Source organism: Lottia gigantea, assembly GCF_000327385.1.
Source record: "Lottia gigantea unplaced genomic scaffold LOTGIsca_2, whole genome shotgun sequence".
NCBI classification, from domain to species: domain Eukaryota; kingdom Metazoa; phylum Mollusca; class Gastropoda; family Lottiidae; genus Lottia; species Lottia gigantea.
The window spans coordinates 6,877,291-6,894,791 of record NW_008708400.1 but is presented as its reverse complement, the minus strand read 5'-3'; the positions used below and the strand labels follow the sequence as shown (position 1 = coordinate 6,894,791).

At 35.0% G+C, this 17,501-nt stretch overlaps 1 protein-coding gene across 1 annotated transcript in view; it reads left to right on the top strand.

The window, feature by feature from the left end:
* LOTGIDRAFT_153082 (hypothetical protein) overlaps positions 1-17,501 on the top strand; it is a gene marked incomplete at both ends in the record, with an annotated part of 31,924 nt that overhangs the window by 12,104 nt on the left and 2,319 nt on the right. Inside the window, 43 exons of the mRNA XM_009053562.1 lie at positions 61-188; positions 486-524; positions 641-679; positions 912-1,017; positions 1,237-1,482; positions 2,773-2,906; positions 3,109-3,211; positions 3,378-3,581; positions 4,012-4,139; positions 4,408-4,461; positions 4,782-4,887; positions 5,186-5,431; positions 5,721-5,854; positions 6,098-6,200; positions 6,315-6,518; positions 6,827-6,954; positions 7,379-7,423; positions 7,751-7,856; positions 8,120-8,365; positions 8,608-8,741; positions 8,988-9,090; positions 9,311-9,444; positions 9,732-9,801; positions 9,974-10,101; positions 10,263-10,301; positions 10,491-10,596; positions 10,794-11,039; positions 11,401-11,534; positions 11,751-11,853; positions 12,016-12,149; positions 12,338-12,407; positions 12,577-12,704; positions 12,885-12,938; positions 13,186-13,291; positions 13,512-13,757; positions 14,100-14,233; positions 14,524-14,626; positions 14,897-15,030; positions 15,184-15,253; positions 15,458-15,633; positions 15,876-15,975; positions 16,208-16,341; positions 17,248-17,347. Coding sequence (XP_009051810.1) covers positions 61-188; positions 486-524; positions 641-679; positions 912-1,017; positions 1,237-1,482; positions 2,773-2,906; positions 3,109-3,211; positions 3,378-3,581; positions 4,012-4,139; positions 4,408-4,461; positions 4,782-4,887; positions 5,186-5,431; positions 5,721-5,854; positions 6,098-6,200; positions 6,315-6,518; positions 6,827-6,954; positions 7,379-7,423; positions 7,751-7,856; positions 8,120-8,365; positions 8,608-8,741; positions 8,988-9,090; positions 9,311-9,444; positions 9,732-9,801; positions 9,974-10,101; positions 10,263-10,301; positions 10,491-10,596; positions 10,794-11,039; positions 11,401-11,534; positions 11,751-11,853; positions 12,016-12,149; positions 12,338-12,407; positions 12,577-12,704; positions 12,885-12,938; positions 13,186-13,291; positions 13,512-13,757; positions 14,100-14,233; positions 14,524-14,626; positions 14,897-15,030; positions 15,184-15,253; positions 15,458-15,633; positions 15,876-15,975; positions 16,208-16,341; positions 17,248-17,347 — 5,385 coding nt within the window. The remainder of the gene's footprint in view (positions 1-60; positions 189-485; positions 525-640; positions 680-911; positions 1,018-1,236; positions 1,483-2,772; positions 2,907-3,108; positions 3,212-3,377; positions 3,582-4,011; positions 4,140-4,407; positions 4,462-4,781; positions 4,888-5,185; positions 5,432-5,720; positions 5,855-6,097; positions 6,201-6,314; positions 6,519-6,826; positions 6,955-7,378; positions 7,424-7,750; positions 7,857-8,119; positions 8,366-8,607; positions 8,742-8,987; positions 9,091-9,310; positions 9,445-9,731; positions 9,802-9,973; positions 10,102-10,262; positions 10,302-10,490; positions 10,597-10,793; positions 11,040-11,400; positions 11,535-11,750; positions 11,854-12,015; positions 12,150-12,337; positions 12,408-12,576; positions 12,705-12,884; positions 12,939-13,185; positions 13,292-13,511; positions 13,758-14,099; positions 14,234-14,523; positions 14,627-14,896; positions 15,031-15,183; positions 15,254-15,457; positions 15,634-15,875; positions 15,976-16,207; positions 16,342-17,247; positions 17,348-17,501) is intronic.

Below are 17,501 nucleotides of genomic sequence, written 5' to 3'. Positions count from 1 at the left end.
GACTTAGTTCATGCCTGTCTGCAATCTCGTGCGTCCCAGAAGCCGGTATTTATATTTCAGATTAATACCGATCTATAGAACGTGTCTATCCAGTATATCTGATATTTGTGATGTTGAACAGTTCTCTAACCTGACCACTAGGATTAACCAGATAGAAAATGATACAATCGAAGAAGATCCCAATCAGTGTAAGCATGGTTGTCCTTATCGATGTTGTATAATCTGCCTCTTTTGCCAACACTTTTCAAAATATTGTAAAGTAACGTATTACCGATTTCTCCAATTTGTCATCGACATTCGACTTTAGTTAAAAGGTAGTAAGCTATGGCTTTGCATTTGATGTATTTGATTCCAGCTGATTCTTTTGGAGGTGGGGAGTATAGATGTTTAACAACATGTGCTTGAAAGAAAAAATCTTTTACATTGTGACGTTCCTTTTGTGTTCAGCAGATATAACGGTATCAATATCTTGATTTCTTCTTTAGGTAAACCCACTACCACGATTCCGCCAACCACGACAACAGGTAAATAATTTCCATTTTGTAGTCAAGTATTCTTACATTTTGTTTGCTGTATACACGCAATTGTCTATTGATAACGTGAAAAATCAATGCTTAACATCTGATCTTATATATTTTAGGTGTATCAACAACAACTACAGCGCCATATACTACAACAGGTATTGTTGTTATTGAGAACCAAACTTCTTTAAGTAGCTTAGATCTGATCTAACTTTTCCTTGTCAGATTAGTTTTGACTGCGGTAATCAGAGCAAGATTAAGCTGCTTCTTATTTACATCCCGGCCTACACATATCAGCGTTCTCTGTTTCAACCAAGATCTACTTTTCATATATACGCTTTGACTTTTCACTGACCGTCCTCATCGAACGTGATATTTCTATTTTCCCAGAACGGCCAACAGGACTAGCGTACTGTGCTGGAGAATCTATGTTTTGTATCAACCAGTTTAATCAAGATGAAGTTCAAGCCAATGGAACTGTTTCTCTCATCTGCCAGTAAGTATAGCATATCTTGTAATGAAGTGATTGATGCAATGTGTGGAAAGTGTAACCTATTCTCGGCTTAATTACTGAAATCCACTACAAAGTACTTAATCTTCAAAAATCAATTTTTCGTATTGGATTTTGTTTCTTGGTTTAGGTTAGATTTGTGATTTTTTATTACTCACTGATTACTATCATTATTCTATACATCTTCATTGTCATTTATTTCAGAGCTGTAGACAGAGCCTTATTGTGTATCGCCAACAAAACATCAACTTGTGATCCTATATCAGCAGCTTCAGTAGCTAACAGTATGTCTGGTATAATCGAGGGTTACCAAGGCCCACCTAATAACTGTAGTCTCGAGAATTCTGAAAATCCAGCATTTCAATTAGATGGCTGTACTAAAGCTTTGGCTGATTGTGATGAAGTTTTAACTAAAGCAAAGGCACAATTCGATGCCAACGATGGTTGCAGGTAAGTATAAAATAAGCCAAGGACATTGGGCTTCTTCTGGAATACCTCACTTGCAGTTTGGCTTGATATCACGATAATATTAGAGTCAACCATTGTACAAAACTGTAGATTTACCTTGAATATATATTAGAATTTTTACAAGCCTGTATTTACTATCACAAATAACTTTATGTACAACAAGGTCGTTAGGTTTCATTCATCTTTGGAATAACCGGCAAACAAACTCTCTAAAATACGTATCATCAGTATAGGCATCATTGTCGAAATCAACATCATCACCACCATCATCATCATCAGCAGCAGCAGCAGAATCAGCATCATCATCTTCATTGGTATCAGCAGCATCATCATCTTCATTGGTATCAGCATCATCATCATCTTCATTGGTTTCAGCATCATCATCTTCATTGTTTTCAGCATCATCATCTTCATTGGTATCAGCAGCATCAGCATCTTCATTGGTATCAGCAGCATCATCATCTTCATTGGTATCAGCATCATCATCTTCATTGGTTTCAGCAGCATCATCTTTATTGGTTTCAGCAGCATCATCATTTTCATTGGTATCAGCAACATCATCATCTTCATTGGTATCAGCATCATCATCTTCATTGGTATCAGCATCATCATCTTCATTGGTATCAGCATCATCATCTTCATTGGTATCAGCAGCATCATCATCTTCATTGGTATCAGCATCATCATCTTCATTGGTTTCAGCAGCATCATCTTCATTGGTATCAGCAGCATCATCATCTTCATTGGTATCAGCATCATCATCTTCATTGGTATCAGCAGCATCATCATCTTCATTGGTATCAGCATCATCATCTTCATTGGTATCAGCATCATCATCTTCATTGGTATCAGCAGCATCATCATCTTCATTGGTATCAGCATCATCATCTTCATTGTTTTCAGCAGCATCTGCACCATCACCATTATTGGTATCAGTAACATCCTCTTCATTCTCATCATCAGCAGCAACATCTTCATTGATAACAGTAACGTAATCATAATTGGTATGATTCTCATCATCTTCATCAGCAGCATAGGCATTAAAATCATTGGTATCAGTATCATCTTATCATCGATATCAGCAGCATAATCTTGATCGACATCATCATCATCTTTATTGGTATTAGTAACATCATCATAATTGGTATCAGCCCCATCATCAGCATCTCTATTGGTATCACCAGCATCATCAAAATTGGTATATCCGCGTCATAACTAAAATTATCAGTAGCATTAGCAGCAATTAAGGAAGATTTTGCTTTTTTCATTCAGGATTAACGAAGGTTATAAGAATTGTATGATAGAAAATACGACAGATTGTGATGTGAGTTTTGTGGATTCAATCAATCAGAATATTCAACAAGCTGATCTTTATTTTATACAGAGGAACTATTTCTGTCAGGAACGTAAGTCATCTTTCATTGCTATTGATCTTTTTTTTAACTTCACAAGCAACACTTCGTATGTTTTGCTAACAGGAATAGCTGAATGTCGCAGTTTTCTTTTTGAACACGCGGTAACCAGTTATTAATTGATTAACTATTACCCTCTTAATCGCGCTCTTCATATTGTATTAATCGATTGTATTCTATTTAATTCATATTTCAGGAATCGCCAACAACCTGACTGAATGTGATGCTTCTTTTAGAAACTGTAATTCTATCATACAAGATATTGGTAGAACTGTTACCAAATCACAACAAGTCTGCATGTAGGTATCGTTCTATTTCTTTTTCATTTACTGTAGTGTTCATCTAAATAATGCATCGTAACAATTCGGAAATCACATCAATATACATAATTTTTTAATTCATTGTGGATTTATTCTGCCTCACTCACATGCTGTATGTTATATTTTTTCCTATCGGTTTTCACAGGTTAGTAGAACAATTCGATTTGTGTAGAACTAACATGACTGACTCTTGTACAACAAAAATCGGAGAATTTTACTACAAGAACGCTGAAACATCATCGGAACGATTCACCGGAGTTCCTTTCTTCTGTGGATTAGAGAATGGTTGTGAGAAATTATTTGATGACTGTAATGAAACTCTGGGATCCAGCAGCTTAGAGCCGTGTGGGTACGTGGTTTTTGTAATTTTTGAGCTTCGCCCATATTTGCTCTTATTGAGTTCTTTTACCTTTCCCAAGATTGAAATTAATGTTGGATTCACACATATATTAAATTTCCAGTTTTTATTGCGTTATTATTGTATTTATAGAAGTTCCGTCATATTTATTTTTGCTCAGTGGCTTCTCTGCCAAACGTGGAAATACTGTTGGACTCATAATAGAGGTAACTGAATGTCCAGAATAAATAAAAAACAAATGGGAAAATATTGTGACAATTCATCTAGAACTAGTAGCGTAAGATGTGACAAGTCAATTCTGTTGTGAATAAAATCAAACACCAGCGTTTGGTCGTTGAACATCAATTAAAAACAATTTACTGAAGACAACCGAACTTTAGGTCTCTGATGTTATCCTGTGAAATTTACCTTCTACTTACAGTTTACTACCAATCTACAGAACATGTTTGTCCAGTATATCTGATATCTGTGATGTTGAACAGTTCTCTAACCTGACCACTAGGATTAACCAGATAGAAAATGATACAATAGAACAAAATCCTAATAATTGTAAGTGTATACCAATGCCATTTCAATAGACAGAAGCTAAATATCACTTCACATTTTCGCAATTAACACAAAGATTTCGTAAACCCCTCATTACAACTGAGGTGCGAGAGGTCGGATATCTTTATTTACTAATGTTGGGTCGAAAGTATTTTAATAAACAATGTGTTAAGATATGATATCATCCCAATGATTAATGTTTAAGAATGCTGGCATTTGATCAGGAGGCCTCAAACAGAAGATGTAGAATGTAACTTAAATTGTATTTTAGGCATACCTACTACAACAGCAATTCCCTCAACAGCAACACCATCAACTACAACAGGTAAATTTATATAAGCATTTCGTCATGAAATATAATGATATAATAAGGTGATACCCTTACTAAAATTTCATACCATATTAATACTGTAGCTTTTTTTTTCTTGAATAACAACTTAGTTTCTTCGTGTTTACAAACTGGTTCATGGTGTAATATTTCGGCAATGATACTTCCTAGAATACCAATACCATACACATACAATTAATTTCATACCAACTTAAAATTCAAAGAATGCATATTCCCCATTTCTTGATTTCGTAAAACTCTTTGATTCACATTCTGGTCCAGACGTCAATTTGAAAGGCCTTCATTTTGCCTTTCAGAAAGACCAACAGGACTAGCGTACTGTGCTGGAGAATCTATGTTTTGTATCAACCAGTTTAATCAAGATGAATTTCTAGCCAATAGAACTGTTGCTCTCATCTGCCAGTAGGTATCTCATTCTAAGATCAAAAGCCTGTGTCTATTGCTCGGCCTTAATTTCTCATCCCAGTGACAATCGACTGATTTGGTTACTATAATAAGGAATAATGTACAGGTAGAACTTGCATATATCTTTAACAACTTTAATTTTTATAAAGCTCTTCTTGCATACACATATGATGCAATCAATGTCTGACATGAAACAGGTCAGACTCAGAGTTTTAATACCCTTGAGAGTTCTACAATAGTACTCATTTGATTTCAGGAAGCTGAACAAATTTATACTGAAATTTCTATTTTGCAGAGCTGTAGACAGAGCCTTATCATGTGTCGCCAACAAAACATCAACTTGTGATCCTATATCAGCAGCTTCAGTAGCTAACAGTATGTCTGGTATAATCGAAGGTTATCAAGGTCCGCCTAATAATTGTAGTCTCGAGAATTCTGAAAATCCAGCTTTTCAATTGGATGGTTGTACTAAGGCTTTAGCTGGTTGTGATGAAACCTTAACTGAAGCAAAGGAACAATTCGATGCCAACGAAGGATGCAGGTAAGCATAAATGATGCAAGTCTGAATTTTTCTGAAATATCTCCTCTGCAGCATAGAGTGATACTACTTAAAGGATGCTTACACACCTTGATCACTGTAGATTTTCAGATAGCATAGATAATAAAATTATTTACTATCACAGACACTTGCATGTGTACTATCAGGTATCATTGAATTTTGGTTGCAATCCCAGCAATGAATATCATCTCTAGAATCATCATTATCATCTTCGAATTCATTCGCAGTCTCAGTAGCAGTAGCAGATTGCGGAGGTTTTTGTCTTTTCCAGAATGAACGAAGAATATAAGAATTGTATGAGAGAAAATACGACAGATTGTGATGTGAGTTTTGTGGATTCAATCAATCAGAATATACAACAAGCTGATCTTTATTTTATACAGAGGAACTATTTCTGTCAGGAACGTAAGTCATGGTGGGATTCTTTCTTAAAGTTTCATTTATCTTGAATTTCCTTAACGCTCCGTGAGCCCTAACAGCCAGAAAGAAAATGTATGCTGTACGTGTACAAGTAATTCTGCAATCTGATTATCACATACACTTAACAGTTTACTTTATATTCTTTATTTGGAATAAAGGCACTGATAAACTCACACTTGGGTATATTTTAGACATTTTACATATATTTTGTTACTGGTGCAATTTCAGGAATCGCCAACAACCTGACTGAATGTGATGCTGCTTTTAGAAACTGTAATTCTATTATACAAGATATTGGTAGAACTGTTACCAAATCGCAAGAAGTCTGCAAGTACGTATCATTTTATTTCTTTTCCAGTTTCTGTGAAATATATTTTGTTTATATTGAATTTATCCTGCCTCGCATACATGCTGAGCAATCTGTATTAATTCACCGCTTTTCCAGGTTGGTAGAACAATTCGACTTGTGTAGAACTAACATGGCTGACTCTTGTACTCCAAAACTCGGGGAATTTTACAACAAAAATGCTAAAACATCATCTGAAAGATTTACTGGCGTTCCATTCTTCTGTGGATTAGAGAACGGCTGTGAGAAATTATTTGATGACTGTAATGAAACTCTTAGTTCCAGCAACTTAGAACCTTGTGGGTATGTAATTATTGTATTTGTAGAGGTTCCGTCATATTTGCTTTGGTTTGTTAATTAGTTAGTTCTCTTGCTTTCCTTCGAAATGTTGGATTCACAAATAGATTAACTTTTTTTTATCTTGTAACTTTATTTACCTGTAAGCAAATAACATAGATTAAATACATTTCCAAAATTCATAATAAACATAATAAAATGATACAAAAATGTAATACTTTAACCAGCACAATATATAGCGTAATTAAACAATTTAAAGAAAAAAAAACGAAGATTCGGGTAACATTCTGCAGCATTTGGGTTGTTTTTTACAGTTTCCTACCAATCTATAGATCGTGTTTGTCCAGTATATCTGATATCTGTGATGTTGGACAGTTCTCTAACCTGACCGCAAGAATTAACCAGATACAGAATGATACAATCGAAGAAGATCCAAATAATTGTAAGTGTATACCGATACCATTTCAATCCACAAACGTAGATAGTATAGGTATTCCTATTTTCTTATAATCTACTCAACGGTTAGGATAATACCTACCTATAGGGTCGAAATGCTGACTTGACAAAACATTATATCTTAGGGAAAGTAAGAGGTATTATCGAAAGGAATCAATCCAAAGGAAGACAATACATATATGCTAATCCTTCTGGACACCTGGTACCATTTTTCATTATGAAATACTTACTTATGATTGAAATAATTTCTCACGTGAAAAGTTCATTAGCTGCTACAAATGTTTCGTCATAACATTGTTTTTGGATTTCGGGTTTCGTTTTGCGGTTCGGATGGTTCGTATTTGTTTTTTTTATGGACAGAAGCTTTAGATAACAGTCATAGAATGTGCAGGTTAAAACTCGTATTTCAGGTATGCCAACAACAACAGCAATTCCTTCAACATCGATTACAACAGGTAAATTTTGTCTTTTATAAACAAGTTCGTGAATCATGTCTTTCTCAACTATAGCAAATTAAAATATTTAGAAAAAGTACATATTTCCAAGAACAACAACCCCAGATTCAAAACCGCTTAGAAATGATATTTTCCGTATTATCCATGATACTCCATACTGCCAACTTTCATTTGATATCAATATTAGCCAGTTTAGATACAGTAGTGAGCGACATTTTGTGGTTTCAGAAATCGTCCTTGGATGCAAAGGATTTGAATTCAATTACTGACTTTTAGAAATAGGGTACACCTGATATTTCACCAAAACTTGATCCGTTTGTTTTCCAGAAAGACCAACAGGACTAGCGTATTGTGCTGGAGAATCTACGTTTTGTATCAACCAGTTTAATCAAGATGAATATCGGGCCAATGGCACTGTTTCTCTTATATGCCTGTAAGTTTTGCACATTTGAAGATTTCGATGACATTCTTCCATGTGTAAAATTTTTCATTTCTAAAATCTGATAGCCCATTACTATCAGGAAGATGAGTCAACCATCATGAGATTCTACGATCGATTTGTTACAGGTTTTATATGACCGTATCTACATAAGCAGGGAATCTATTGTCGTGTATGATAATGATCCAGACATTTGGAATCTTGATCCTTCAGAAGTAAGAATTTCAGCTGTAAAGACATATTAATCTTTCTTTCAGAGCTGTAGACAGAGCTCTATCATGTGTTGCCAACAAAACATCAACTTGTGATCCTATATCAGCTGCTTCAGTAGCTAACAGTATGTCTGGTATAATCAAAGGTTATCAAGGTCCACCTAATAATTGTAGTCTCGAGAATTCAGATAATCCAGCCTTTCAATTAGATGTTTGTACCAAAGCTTTAGCTGCTTGTGATGAAAAGTTAACTGATGCTAAAACGAATTTTGATGTAAACGAGGGTTGCAGGTAAATAACATCTATGTGTTGAAGCTAACGCTGGAACATCGTCGTTTCAACCACGCCTCTTAACAATACGTAGATGGTAGCTTTGTAAAAGGCGGTGAATTTTAAATGATTTTTTTCATCCAGAAGTGTGATCCGTGTTCATATAATATTCAAGAGTGTTCTCGTAAAGTTACAACATATGTTACAGCAAATGCCATATCAGAAATCGGTCCCCAAGTTGCGTTATATTTAATCTTTTCCAGAATTAACGAAGTTTATAAAAATTGTATGAGAGAAAATACGACAGATTGTGATGTGAGTTTTGTGGATTCAATCAATCAGAATATACAACAAGCTGATCTTTATTTTATACAGAGGAACTATTTCTGTCAGGAACGTAAGTTGGATTGTATAAAGCTTCACATGAATGATATCCTTATCAGATGTGCTCCTTGCGATTCTCAACCTTCACACGTAAACCGATTGCGTCATTTGAATTTAGCAAGGACCACCTTGTCCAGTCACCTCCATTATCAGGAAAAAACTTTATGAAATTTCGAATATTGGAACAAAACGTTGAGCGAGTGAGCAACTCCATATGCAGGTGCGGCAGAATTTTTTACCATTCTTGATATATTTTTAGGAATTGCCAACAATCTGACTGAGTGTGATGCTGCTTTTAGAAACTGTAATTCTATTATACAAGATATTGGTAGATCTGTTACCAAATCACAACAAGTCTGCAAGTAAGTTTCTTATATGAACCATTCTCGTTGTTAAGACTTAAGTGGTGAATTCCAATAACTTGGGTCTATATACTAATGCGAAAATGCGGATATGATGAAGCAGAACCACAACAAGAATATTCTGAATTGCAAACAATACTGATTTATTACATTCTTAGTGAATATGATTGATGCCTCTTGCCTTCAATCATGACTAGAATATCTTGTTCTTGTTTTTCAGGCTAGCAGAAGAATTTAACTTATGTAGAACCAACATGACCGACTCTTGTACTCCACAAATCGGAAAATTTTACAACAAGAATGCTGAAACATCATCTGAACGATTCACCGGTGTTCCATTCTTCTGTGGCTCAGGTAAGTCAAATAGGTACTGTTTCAGGTTTCCGACTTTTGGATTGCAAAAACTGATCCATGCTTTATCGTAAGTATTATCTTAGGTTAAAATCTTTGTAATATCCTCATAATAATTGACTAGAGCCCGTTTCGTCCTGCTAGTGTTTGAGATATACAATCTTCATTAGTAGGGAAAGTTTGGGAAAGGAGGATTAACATTTTAATTTTGAACTTTCGACGTACAAGTAATATAAGCGACCTTACTGAGTGAAGAAGACAATGACTTGAACTGTTTCCTTTGTTTTCAGATAATGGTTGTCAGAAAGTGTTTGATGATTGTAATAATACTCTAGGAGCCAGGATGGTAGAACCTTGTGGGTAAGTAAGAATCTGTTCTTTATTTGACCATCACAACTTATTTGTGCTATTGTTTGATTTGTAGAACCTGTGGGTAATTTACCTACATTTATTCCTTTATTCCATTGGATGCAGTTCACCACCTAGCTTTTTTGTCTGTTTTTGCCATTGGACACAATGTTTATGTTTACAGTTTCCTACCAATATACAGAACGTGTCTATCCAGTATATCTGATATTTGTGATGTTGAACAGTTCTCTAACCTGACCACTAGAATTAACCAGATAGAAAATGATACCATAGAACAAGATTCTAATGACTGTGAGTCTCCACTAAATTCAAGAGCATAGACGTAAATGTATATTGTTTTGTTACAAGCGAAGTAATTTTTATTAAATTTTAATTCTTTTTGCTTGTTTGTTGTTGTCTGTTCATTAAGATTGATTTAGATGATAAAATTGTGTAATATCAAACCTTTGCAGGTATTCCCACAACCACGCCTCCTGTAACCACTACTACTGGTAAGTACATAGCGTAACAAGTATAACCGGTGTGAACTGATTTTAATTAGCCATTCCTTGTATGCTATCTTTATCTAGGGAACGATTAATGCATACAGTTCATTAGAGATCACAGAGAATAAATAAAATTTTACAACTATGAAAGATCTCCACCAGTTTCTAATCAGTTAGTACTTTTTAATCTTTCAGAACAACCAACAGGACTAGCGTACTGCGCTGGAGAATCTATGTTTTGTATCAACCAGTTTAATCAAGATGAATATCTAGCCAATGGTACTGTTTCTCTCATCTGCCAGTAGGTATCTCTCATTTAAGACTACGAAGCACCTTATAACGGTATCATCCTGGTTCGTCACCATTGTATAATATGGATGTTAGAGAAGGCGATAGTTTTGAACTTAGCATGGTTTATTACTGTTCCGGTCAACTCATCAACAAATATAGTTCAAAACTTGTAACAAATCTTATTTATTTGCTTCATTTACCTTTCAGAGCTGTAGACAAGGCATTATCGTGTGTCGCCAACAAAACATCAACTTGTGATCCAATATCAGCCGCTACGGTAGCAAACAGTATGTCTGGTATAATCGAGGGTTATCAAGGTCCACCGAATAATTGTAGTCTCGAGAATTCTAATAATCCAGCCTTTAAATTAGATGGTTGCACCAAAGCCTTGGCTGATTGTGATAAGAAACTTACTGAGGCTAAAACGAATATTGATGTCAACGAAGGATGCAGGTAAATTAGGTTTAGTCAGGTATCCGACATTAGATAAGGACAATGGCGTCTGTTTTGTATGTTATATAAATGTGATATAAAGATTTTTCACGTAACTTCGGACTTTGTCTGGGCTGTAAGTATCCAACCCAAGCCCAGCACAAACTTATTTGCCATATAAGTGTAACATAACGATTTTGCACATAATATATCATTATTATAATCGAGTATGGACGATACTAACCATGGAATGTTCACATTATAAGGCTGTTCCAACCATACTTTCCTATGGCTAATGTCTTCTTGCGTACAATATCAATATATTACTTTAAACAGGTGATCATGGAGTTACTCTCAGAATCTCTTTGGGTTTTTGTTTCAGAATTAACGAAGTTTATAAAAATTGTATGAGAGAAAATACGACAGATTGTGATGTGACTTTTGTGGATTCAATCAATCAGAATATACAACAAGCTGATCTTTATTTTATACAGAGGAACTATTTCTGTCAGGAACGTAAGTATTTTGACTCCTTCTGTAACAGCCTTGCCGAGTAAAACTTTCTTGGCCGACAAAATCAATCATCAATCGTCTACACTGAAGAGCAGAAGAATCTAAGTTACGCCAAAATAAAAAAAACCCTTAAACCTAGCCTTAACATCATCACATGTTAATTGTCTTTTCTATGCTAAATCCTGTTTTTGTTTTATCTATGTTTGATTACTTTTTCAGGAAATGCCAACAACCTGACTGAATGTGATGCTTCTTTTAGAAACTGTAATTCTATTATACAAGATATTGGTAGAACTGTTACCAAATCACAACAAGTCTGCAAGTAGGTTGTCCTTCTTCAATATGTCTCCAATTTTCACTTCTAACATACGCCCTTTACAATATTTGATGACTGGGTTCATTTTGTATGTTTATTGATATTGTTTGTTTAACAATTTAGATATTGTATCAATGATTTTTATTGGCGTTTTGATATGTTTTTCAGACTGGCAGAAAAATTTGATCTTTGTAGAACCAACATGACTGACTCTTGTACTCCACAAATTGGGAAATTTTACAACAAGAATGGTGAAACATCATCTGAACGATTCACTGGTGTTCCTTTCTTCTGTGGATCAGGTAAGTAAAACACCTTTTCTTTGTTGTTTAGGTCAAAATATTTGCAGCAACCTTAAAACAATTGACTAAATCCTGTCTCATGTCGCCCACACGTGTTTCAGATACACAAGTCCATCAGTACAGCTAGTTTTCGAAATGGAGGTTAATTGGGAAAGTAAGCGAACGAAAAGTGTTTGTTTTTTTTTCAGATAATGGTTGTCAGAAAGTATTTGATGATTGTAATAATACTCTAGGAGCCAGGATGGTAGAACCTTGTGGGTAAGTAAGAATCTGTTCTTTATTTATATTCCTTTGACTGCAGCCACGACATCACAACGTTGTGGGTAAGTAACCAACATTACCTTTGGATGCAGTTCACCTGCTGGCTTTTTTTGCCTGTTTCTGCTTGATATTGGACGTATTTGTAACACAATTTTTATGTTTACAGTTTCCTACCAATATACAGAACGTGTCTGTCCAGTATATATGATATTTGTGATGTTGAACAGTTGTTTAACCTGACGACTAAAATTAACCAAATAGAAAATGATACAATAGAACAGGATCCTAATAATTGTGAGTAGTTCCATTATCTGTTTCTATTTCAGAAAAATTCGGGATATAGGCCAATTCATTTTATTTTCATAAAGAAACTCATAAGTAGACGATATTCATATTAATTTTGCCTATTTGATATCACAAATGCTAAGTGGAACTGTCGCGTAACTATTCACTGTTAATTGCATTTCATTGTAGGTATTCCATCCACGACTCCTCCTCCTACAACCACACTGCCATCTACTACCACCAGTAAGTAACACATCTGGAGGGGTGAGGGGGGATCTGCCGCTACTATTTCCACAAATATAATCAAGCCATCCTTTTTAATAATCAACCATAAAAGCAAAAAGCTTTCAGTTTTGTTTGTTTATGAATGTCTGGTTGTTTACAATGTTTCTGACAACAAACCAACAATCCCAGTACGAATTTGCTGTTTTTTAAACTTTAAGCATTATTTCAATGATCGTCCTTGTCAAGCTTGTCTATTTGTTTTTAGAACGACCAACAGGACTAGCGTACTGTGCTAGAGAATCTATGTTTTGTATCAACCAGTTCAATCAAGATGAAGTTCAAGCCAATGGAACTCTTTCTCTTATCTGCCAGTAAGTTACTATCATCACATTCTTTCTCGTGTATTTCCACCTGCTGATGAAGAAGAGCTTACATTGAAAATGAGTTGGAAAACATAATCCCAAGTCCTTTCGTAGAGTTATGTTTTTAAAGGCTATGTGGATTCTACTAGTATTATAAGTCCCACTGCAAATTCGATGACAACTGATATCGTAATAAAGCTTGTATTTACATATTTTTGGTTTTTTTCAGAGCTGTTGATAGAGCTCTATCATGTGTCGCCAACAAAACATCAACTTGTGATCCTATATCGGCAGCTTCAGTAGCTAACAGTATGTCTGGTATAATCGAGGGTTATCAAGGTCCCCCTAATAATTGTAGTCTCGAGAACTCTGACAATCCAGCCTTTCAAATGGACAGCTGCACCACAGCTTTAGCTAATTGTGATAAGAAACTCATTGAAGCTAAAACGAATATTGATGTCAACGAAGGATGCAGGTACAATAGGTTTAGTCAGGTATCCGACATTAGATAAGCACAATGGCGTCTCTGTCTTGTATGCTATATAAATGTGATATAAATTTCCTTTAATGTTTTGCATTTTTGCAAGTTCCAATCAATATCTTCTACACCTTCATAGGTGTTTGTGAACTGTAACCAATTAGAAAACGAATAACAGTCATCTCATTTCAATCAACTAATAGTTGATTTACACAAGAGATAATATGTTTCTTTGGTTAAAAAGATAAGTTTGTCTTCAGGTTTCCATCTCATGGTTAAAAAAAACCTTTATTTAACAAGCTATGTTTTAGCCATTAACATAACCTTAATATTTTCCAGAATTAACGAAGTTTATAAGAATTGTATGAGAGAAAATACCACAGATTGTGATGTGAGTTTTGTGGATTCAATCAATCAGAATATACAACAAGCTGATCTTTATTTTATACAGAGGAACTATTTCTGTCAAGAACGTAAGTGTCATAAGTGTTGTTATCTAGTTTAAAACCTGCAGCACAAGATTTCTTCCGAAACTATGCGATCAACCGTATTGCTTATTCAAATTCTGATTTTATGTGTGCGTTCTGTTTATGATGATGTCCTTTTTTAGCATCATTTTTGTCTTTGTTTTTCTTTTCCTTTTTTCCATTCATATCAAATATCATGGATAACAATACATGGTCGACAGTTGACATGATTTTGAATAGTCATGTTCAATGTTGATAACACATTTGATTTTTGATTCGGCAATTGCCATTTTCAGGAATCGCTAACAATTTGACAGAGTGTGATTCGGCATACAGAGTCTGTAATTATATTCTGAAAGATATTGGAAGAACTGTTACTAAATCACAAGAAGTTTGCAGGTAAGTTTTTGCTTGCTAATAGCTTTTATTCTGACCAGACTTAGCTGCAGTCATTAAATAGAATACACTACGTGGAGAAATGGTGATGACACATAAAAATGTATAAACCGGAGCTCACATTATTTTGTTAAACATTTCCAGAGGTTGACTTATACTAAACAGGCTTAGTTTGTTGCATATTCTTCATTAATAAATTCGATGAGAAGCTCCTAGGTGCTCTTGATTAGGCATGGAGATGATTTCGTCTTAAATTACTCTGTTTAATTGTAGATTAGCAGAAGAGTTCAATGTATGTAGAACCACCATGATCGATTCCTGTACTCCACAAATCGGACAGTTCTATAGTAACAATGCTGAAACGTCATCTGAACGCTTTACTGGAGTTCCTTTTTTCTGTGGTTCGGGTAAGAGATATCTTGATGAAACCGTCTTACGGTGCCAGTGCTTTGACATCTCTCCTTATGGAGAATGATCCAGAAAACTCTCAATGCTGGAGACTGATTGGATTTACATTATTGAATACAAATTCAAATCTGCGACAAATCTTTTATTTTCAGACAATGGTTGTCAGAAAGTGTTTGATGATTGTAATAATACTCTTGGAGCCAGGATGGTAGAACCTTGTGGGTAAGTAATATATTTTGTTTGAGTTGTTATGTTTATGTCATCTCTTATTCCACTCTATGATTAACAGCTTTAATGTAAACACCTGCAGTTTAGAATGGCCCAAAACTGTATAGTTGCATTTGTCGTTTTTATGTAAATTTAAACCCACTCATGTTCCTCGTTTTACCTATATTACTTCTATTCATTGCATCTACTTCATTCCAGATTCCTGCCAATTCACAAAGTTTGTCTATCCAGTATAGCAGATATTTGTGATGCCAGTCAGTTTACGGAGCTTCGGAATAAAATCGACCAGATAGAAAATGACACCATAGAAAATGATCCGTACCAATGCATACCGACCACAACTTTTCCAACGACTACATTAGATCCTAACAGAAGTAAGCGTTCGCCTTACTAGTTAGAAGTAGAATAGAGTTTCATACTACGGTTTATCTCTTGAACTGCAAGGTGTGAAGTAGCAAATATTTAATAACATAAATCGTATTCTTATTCCAGATAGGGGTATCCGACTTAAGTGTATAAAGAACATGGAAGACGAATTTCCCATTCAATACATATTTTATTTGTTGTCGCAGTTGATACATTGTTATCTTTTCATTCTTTTTTTTTTCGTAAACAGAACTCAACACCACTGAATGTAATAAAGCAATATTGCCATGCTATAACGAATTTCAAACTTCTGAGTTTAAAGCTAACGGAGATTCTACATTAATATGCAGGTAATCTATCATGATAGGCTATACTTCCTCATGTGAAAAGTTCATTAGCTGCCACCAATGTACCGGCAATTGGTTTTGTTTTGTGGTTCGAAGCGTTAGTACATGGTTTATTATCATCAACAATTATTTTTCAGTTCTTTTTTTTACCAATCACAGCTTCGATGAAATTTTGCTCTTAGTTCTTGGCATGCCTATTAATGATATATGGTAAAGTGGTTTGCTTATATTTCAGTGCCTTTGATACCAATGTAAAATGTATTACGGATATAGTAGAACGATGTGATTTACTAGCTACAGCTGAAGTCAAGAGAAATCTTCAGTTAAACACAGATTATTACAATGGTCCTCCACACAACTGTAATGTAGGTAAGATTATCCATCCGAATTTCAAACAAAACAACATGCGCTACTATATATCATGGCATCCATACGTCAATTTGGGAACAATGCATGGTATCATCGATCTTAAACACTATACCACACCATATCCGTATTTCTAGCGCAGCCGAAGCAGCTAAAAGGTGTTAAAGAAACAAAAGAAACAGAATAATTTTCAGCTAACAGGACAAATTATATTAACATTATACGTATAATTATCGTATGTCTACCAATGGTTCGAATTATTAGTTGTATTCAGTTCAGTAAGTTTCGACTGTCCCGAAAACCTTTCCATACCATAAACGCTCATTTATCAAACAAACACAACTATTGCAAGACAATTGTAGGTATTAGACTACACGTGGATTCGAATCCTCCTCAAGGTAAGAAAAGTTCTGATGCCAAGGCCAGTGATTTTTGAAATTCGCCCTAAGTGTCTGCTTTCAGCCTCTTATACCGTCGTTAAAATGAAAACGCCTGACCTTACTAAAGCTGCTATATCCGACACAAAGTATCTATCAATACTCTTGTTCTCAGTTTTGTTGAAGTCTTTTAAGGGAGATAACTCTGAAATGGGTGAAGTTCGCTTCGTGTCGGATTATGGTCTTATTCCAAACATTGGTTACCAGTTTTTCTTGAAACTCTTGGCATGAAGCAATGTTTTTGTGATGATTTTTGGGGTCTTTTTTCTTACATGTACTTTAAAACATAGATGAGATATCTCGAAGAAGAGGGTTTAAAAAGTTATCAGATCTATGAATCACTAGTTGACATAGGTACACAGCACTATCTGCTTGACTTGTGATATCTCGTTTGTTTTTTAAAACCATATTGTCCCAAAAATTATGGTCTTATCATTATATATATAGGGCACATCGGGTTTTTTATTTTCAGAGACAAATTTGAAATTAGATGTTTGCTCAGAAATACTTGCAGAATGCTCCAAGATCCGAGACAAATCTCAAATGACAAATGATCCGGAACTGGCTTGCAGGTATGTCCCTAGAACATTTCTGTAGAATATCTAGGTGTTTCTTTTCACTGGTCTGCTGGAAACCATTGTAGCCGTTTACACTGTCAAATTGTGCTTGTCGAAATGGGACAAAAGGAGTGACCGAACGTTCACACAGTGATTATTGTCATTCGGG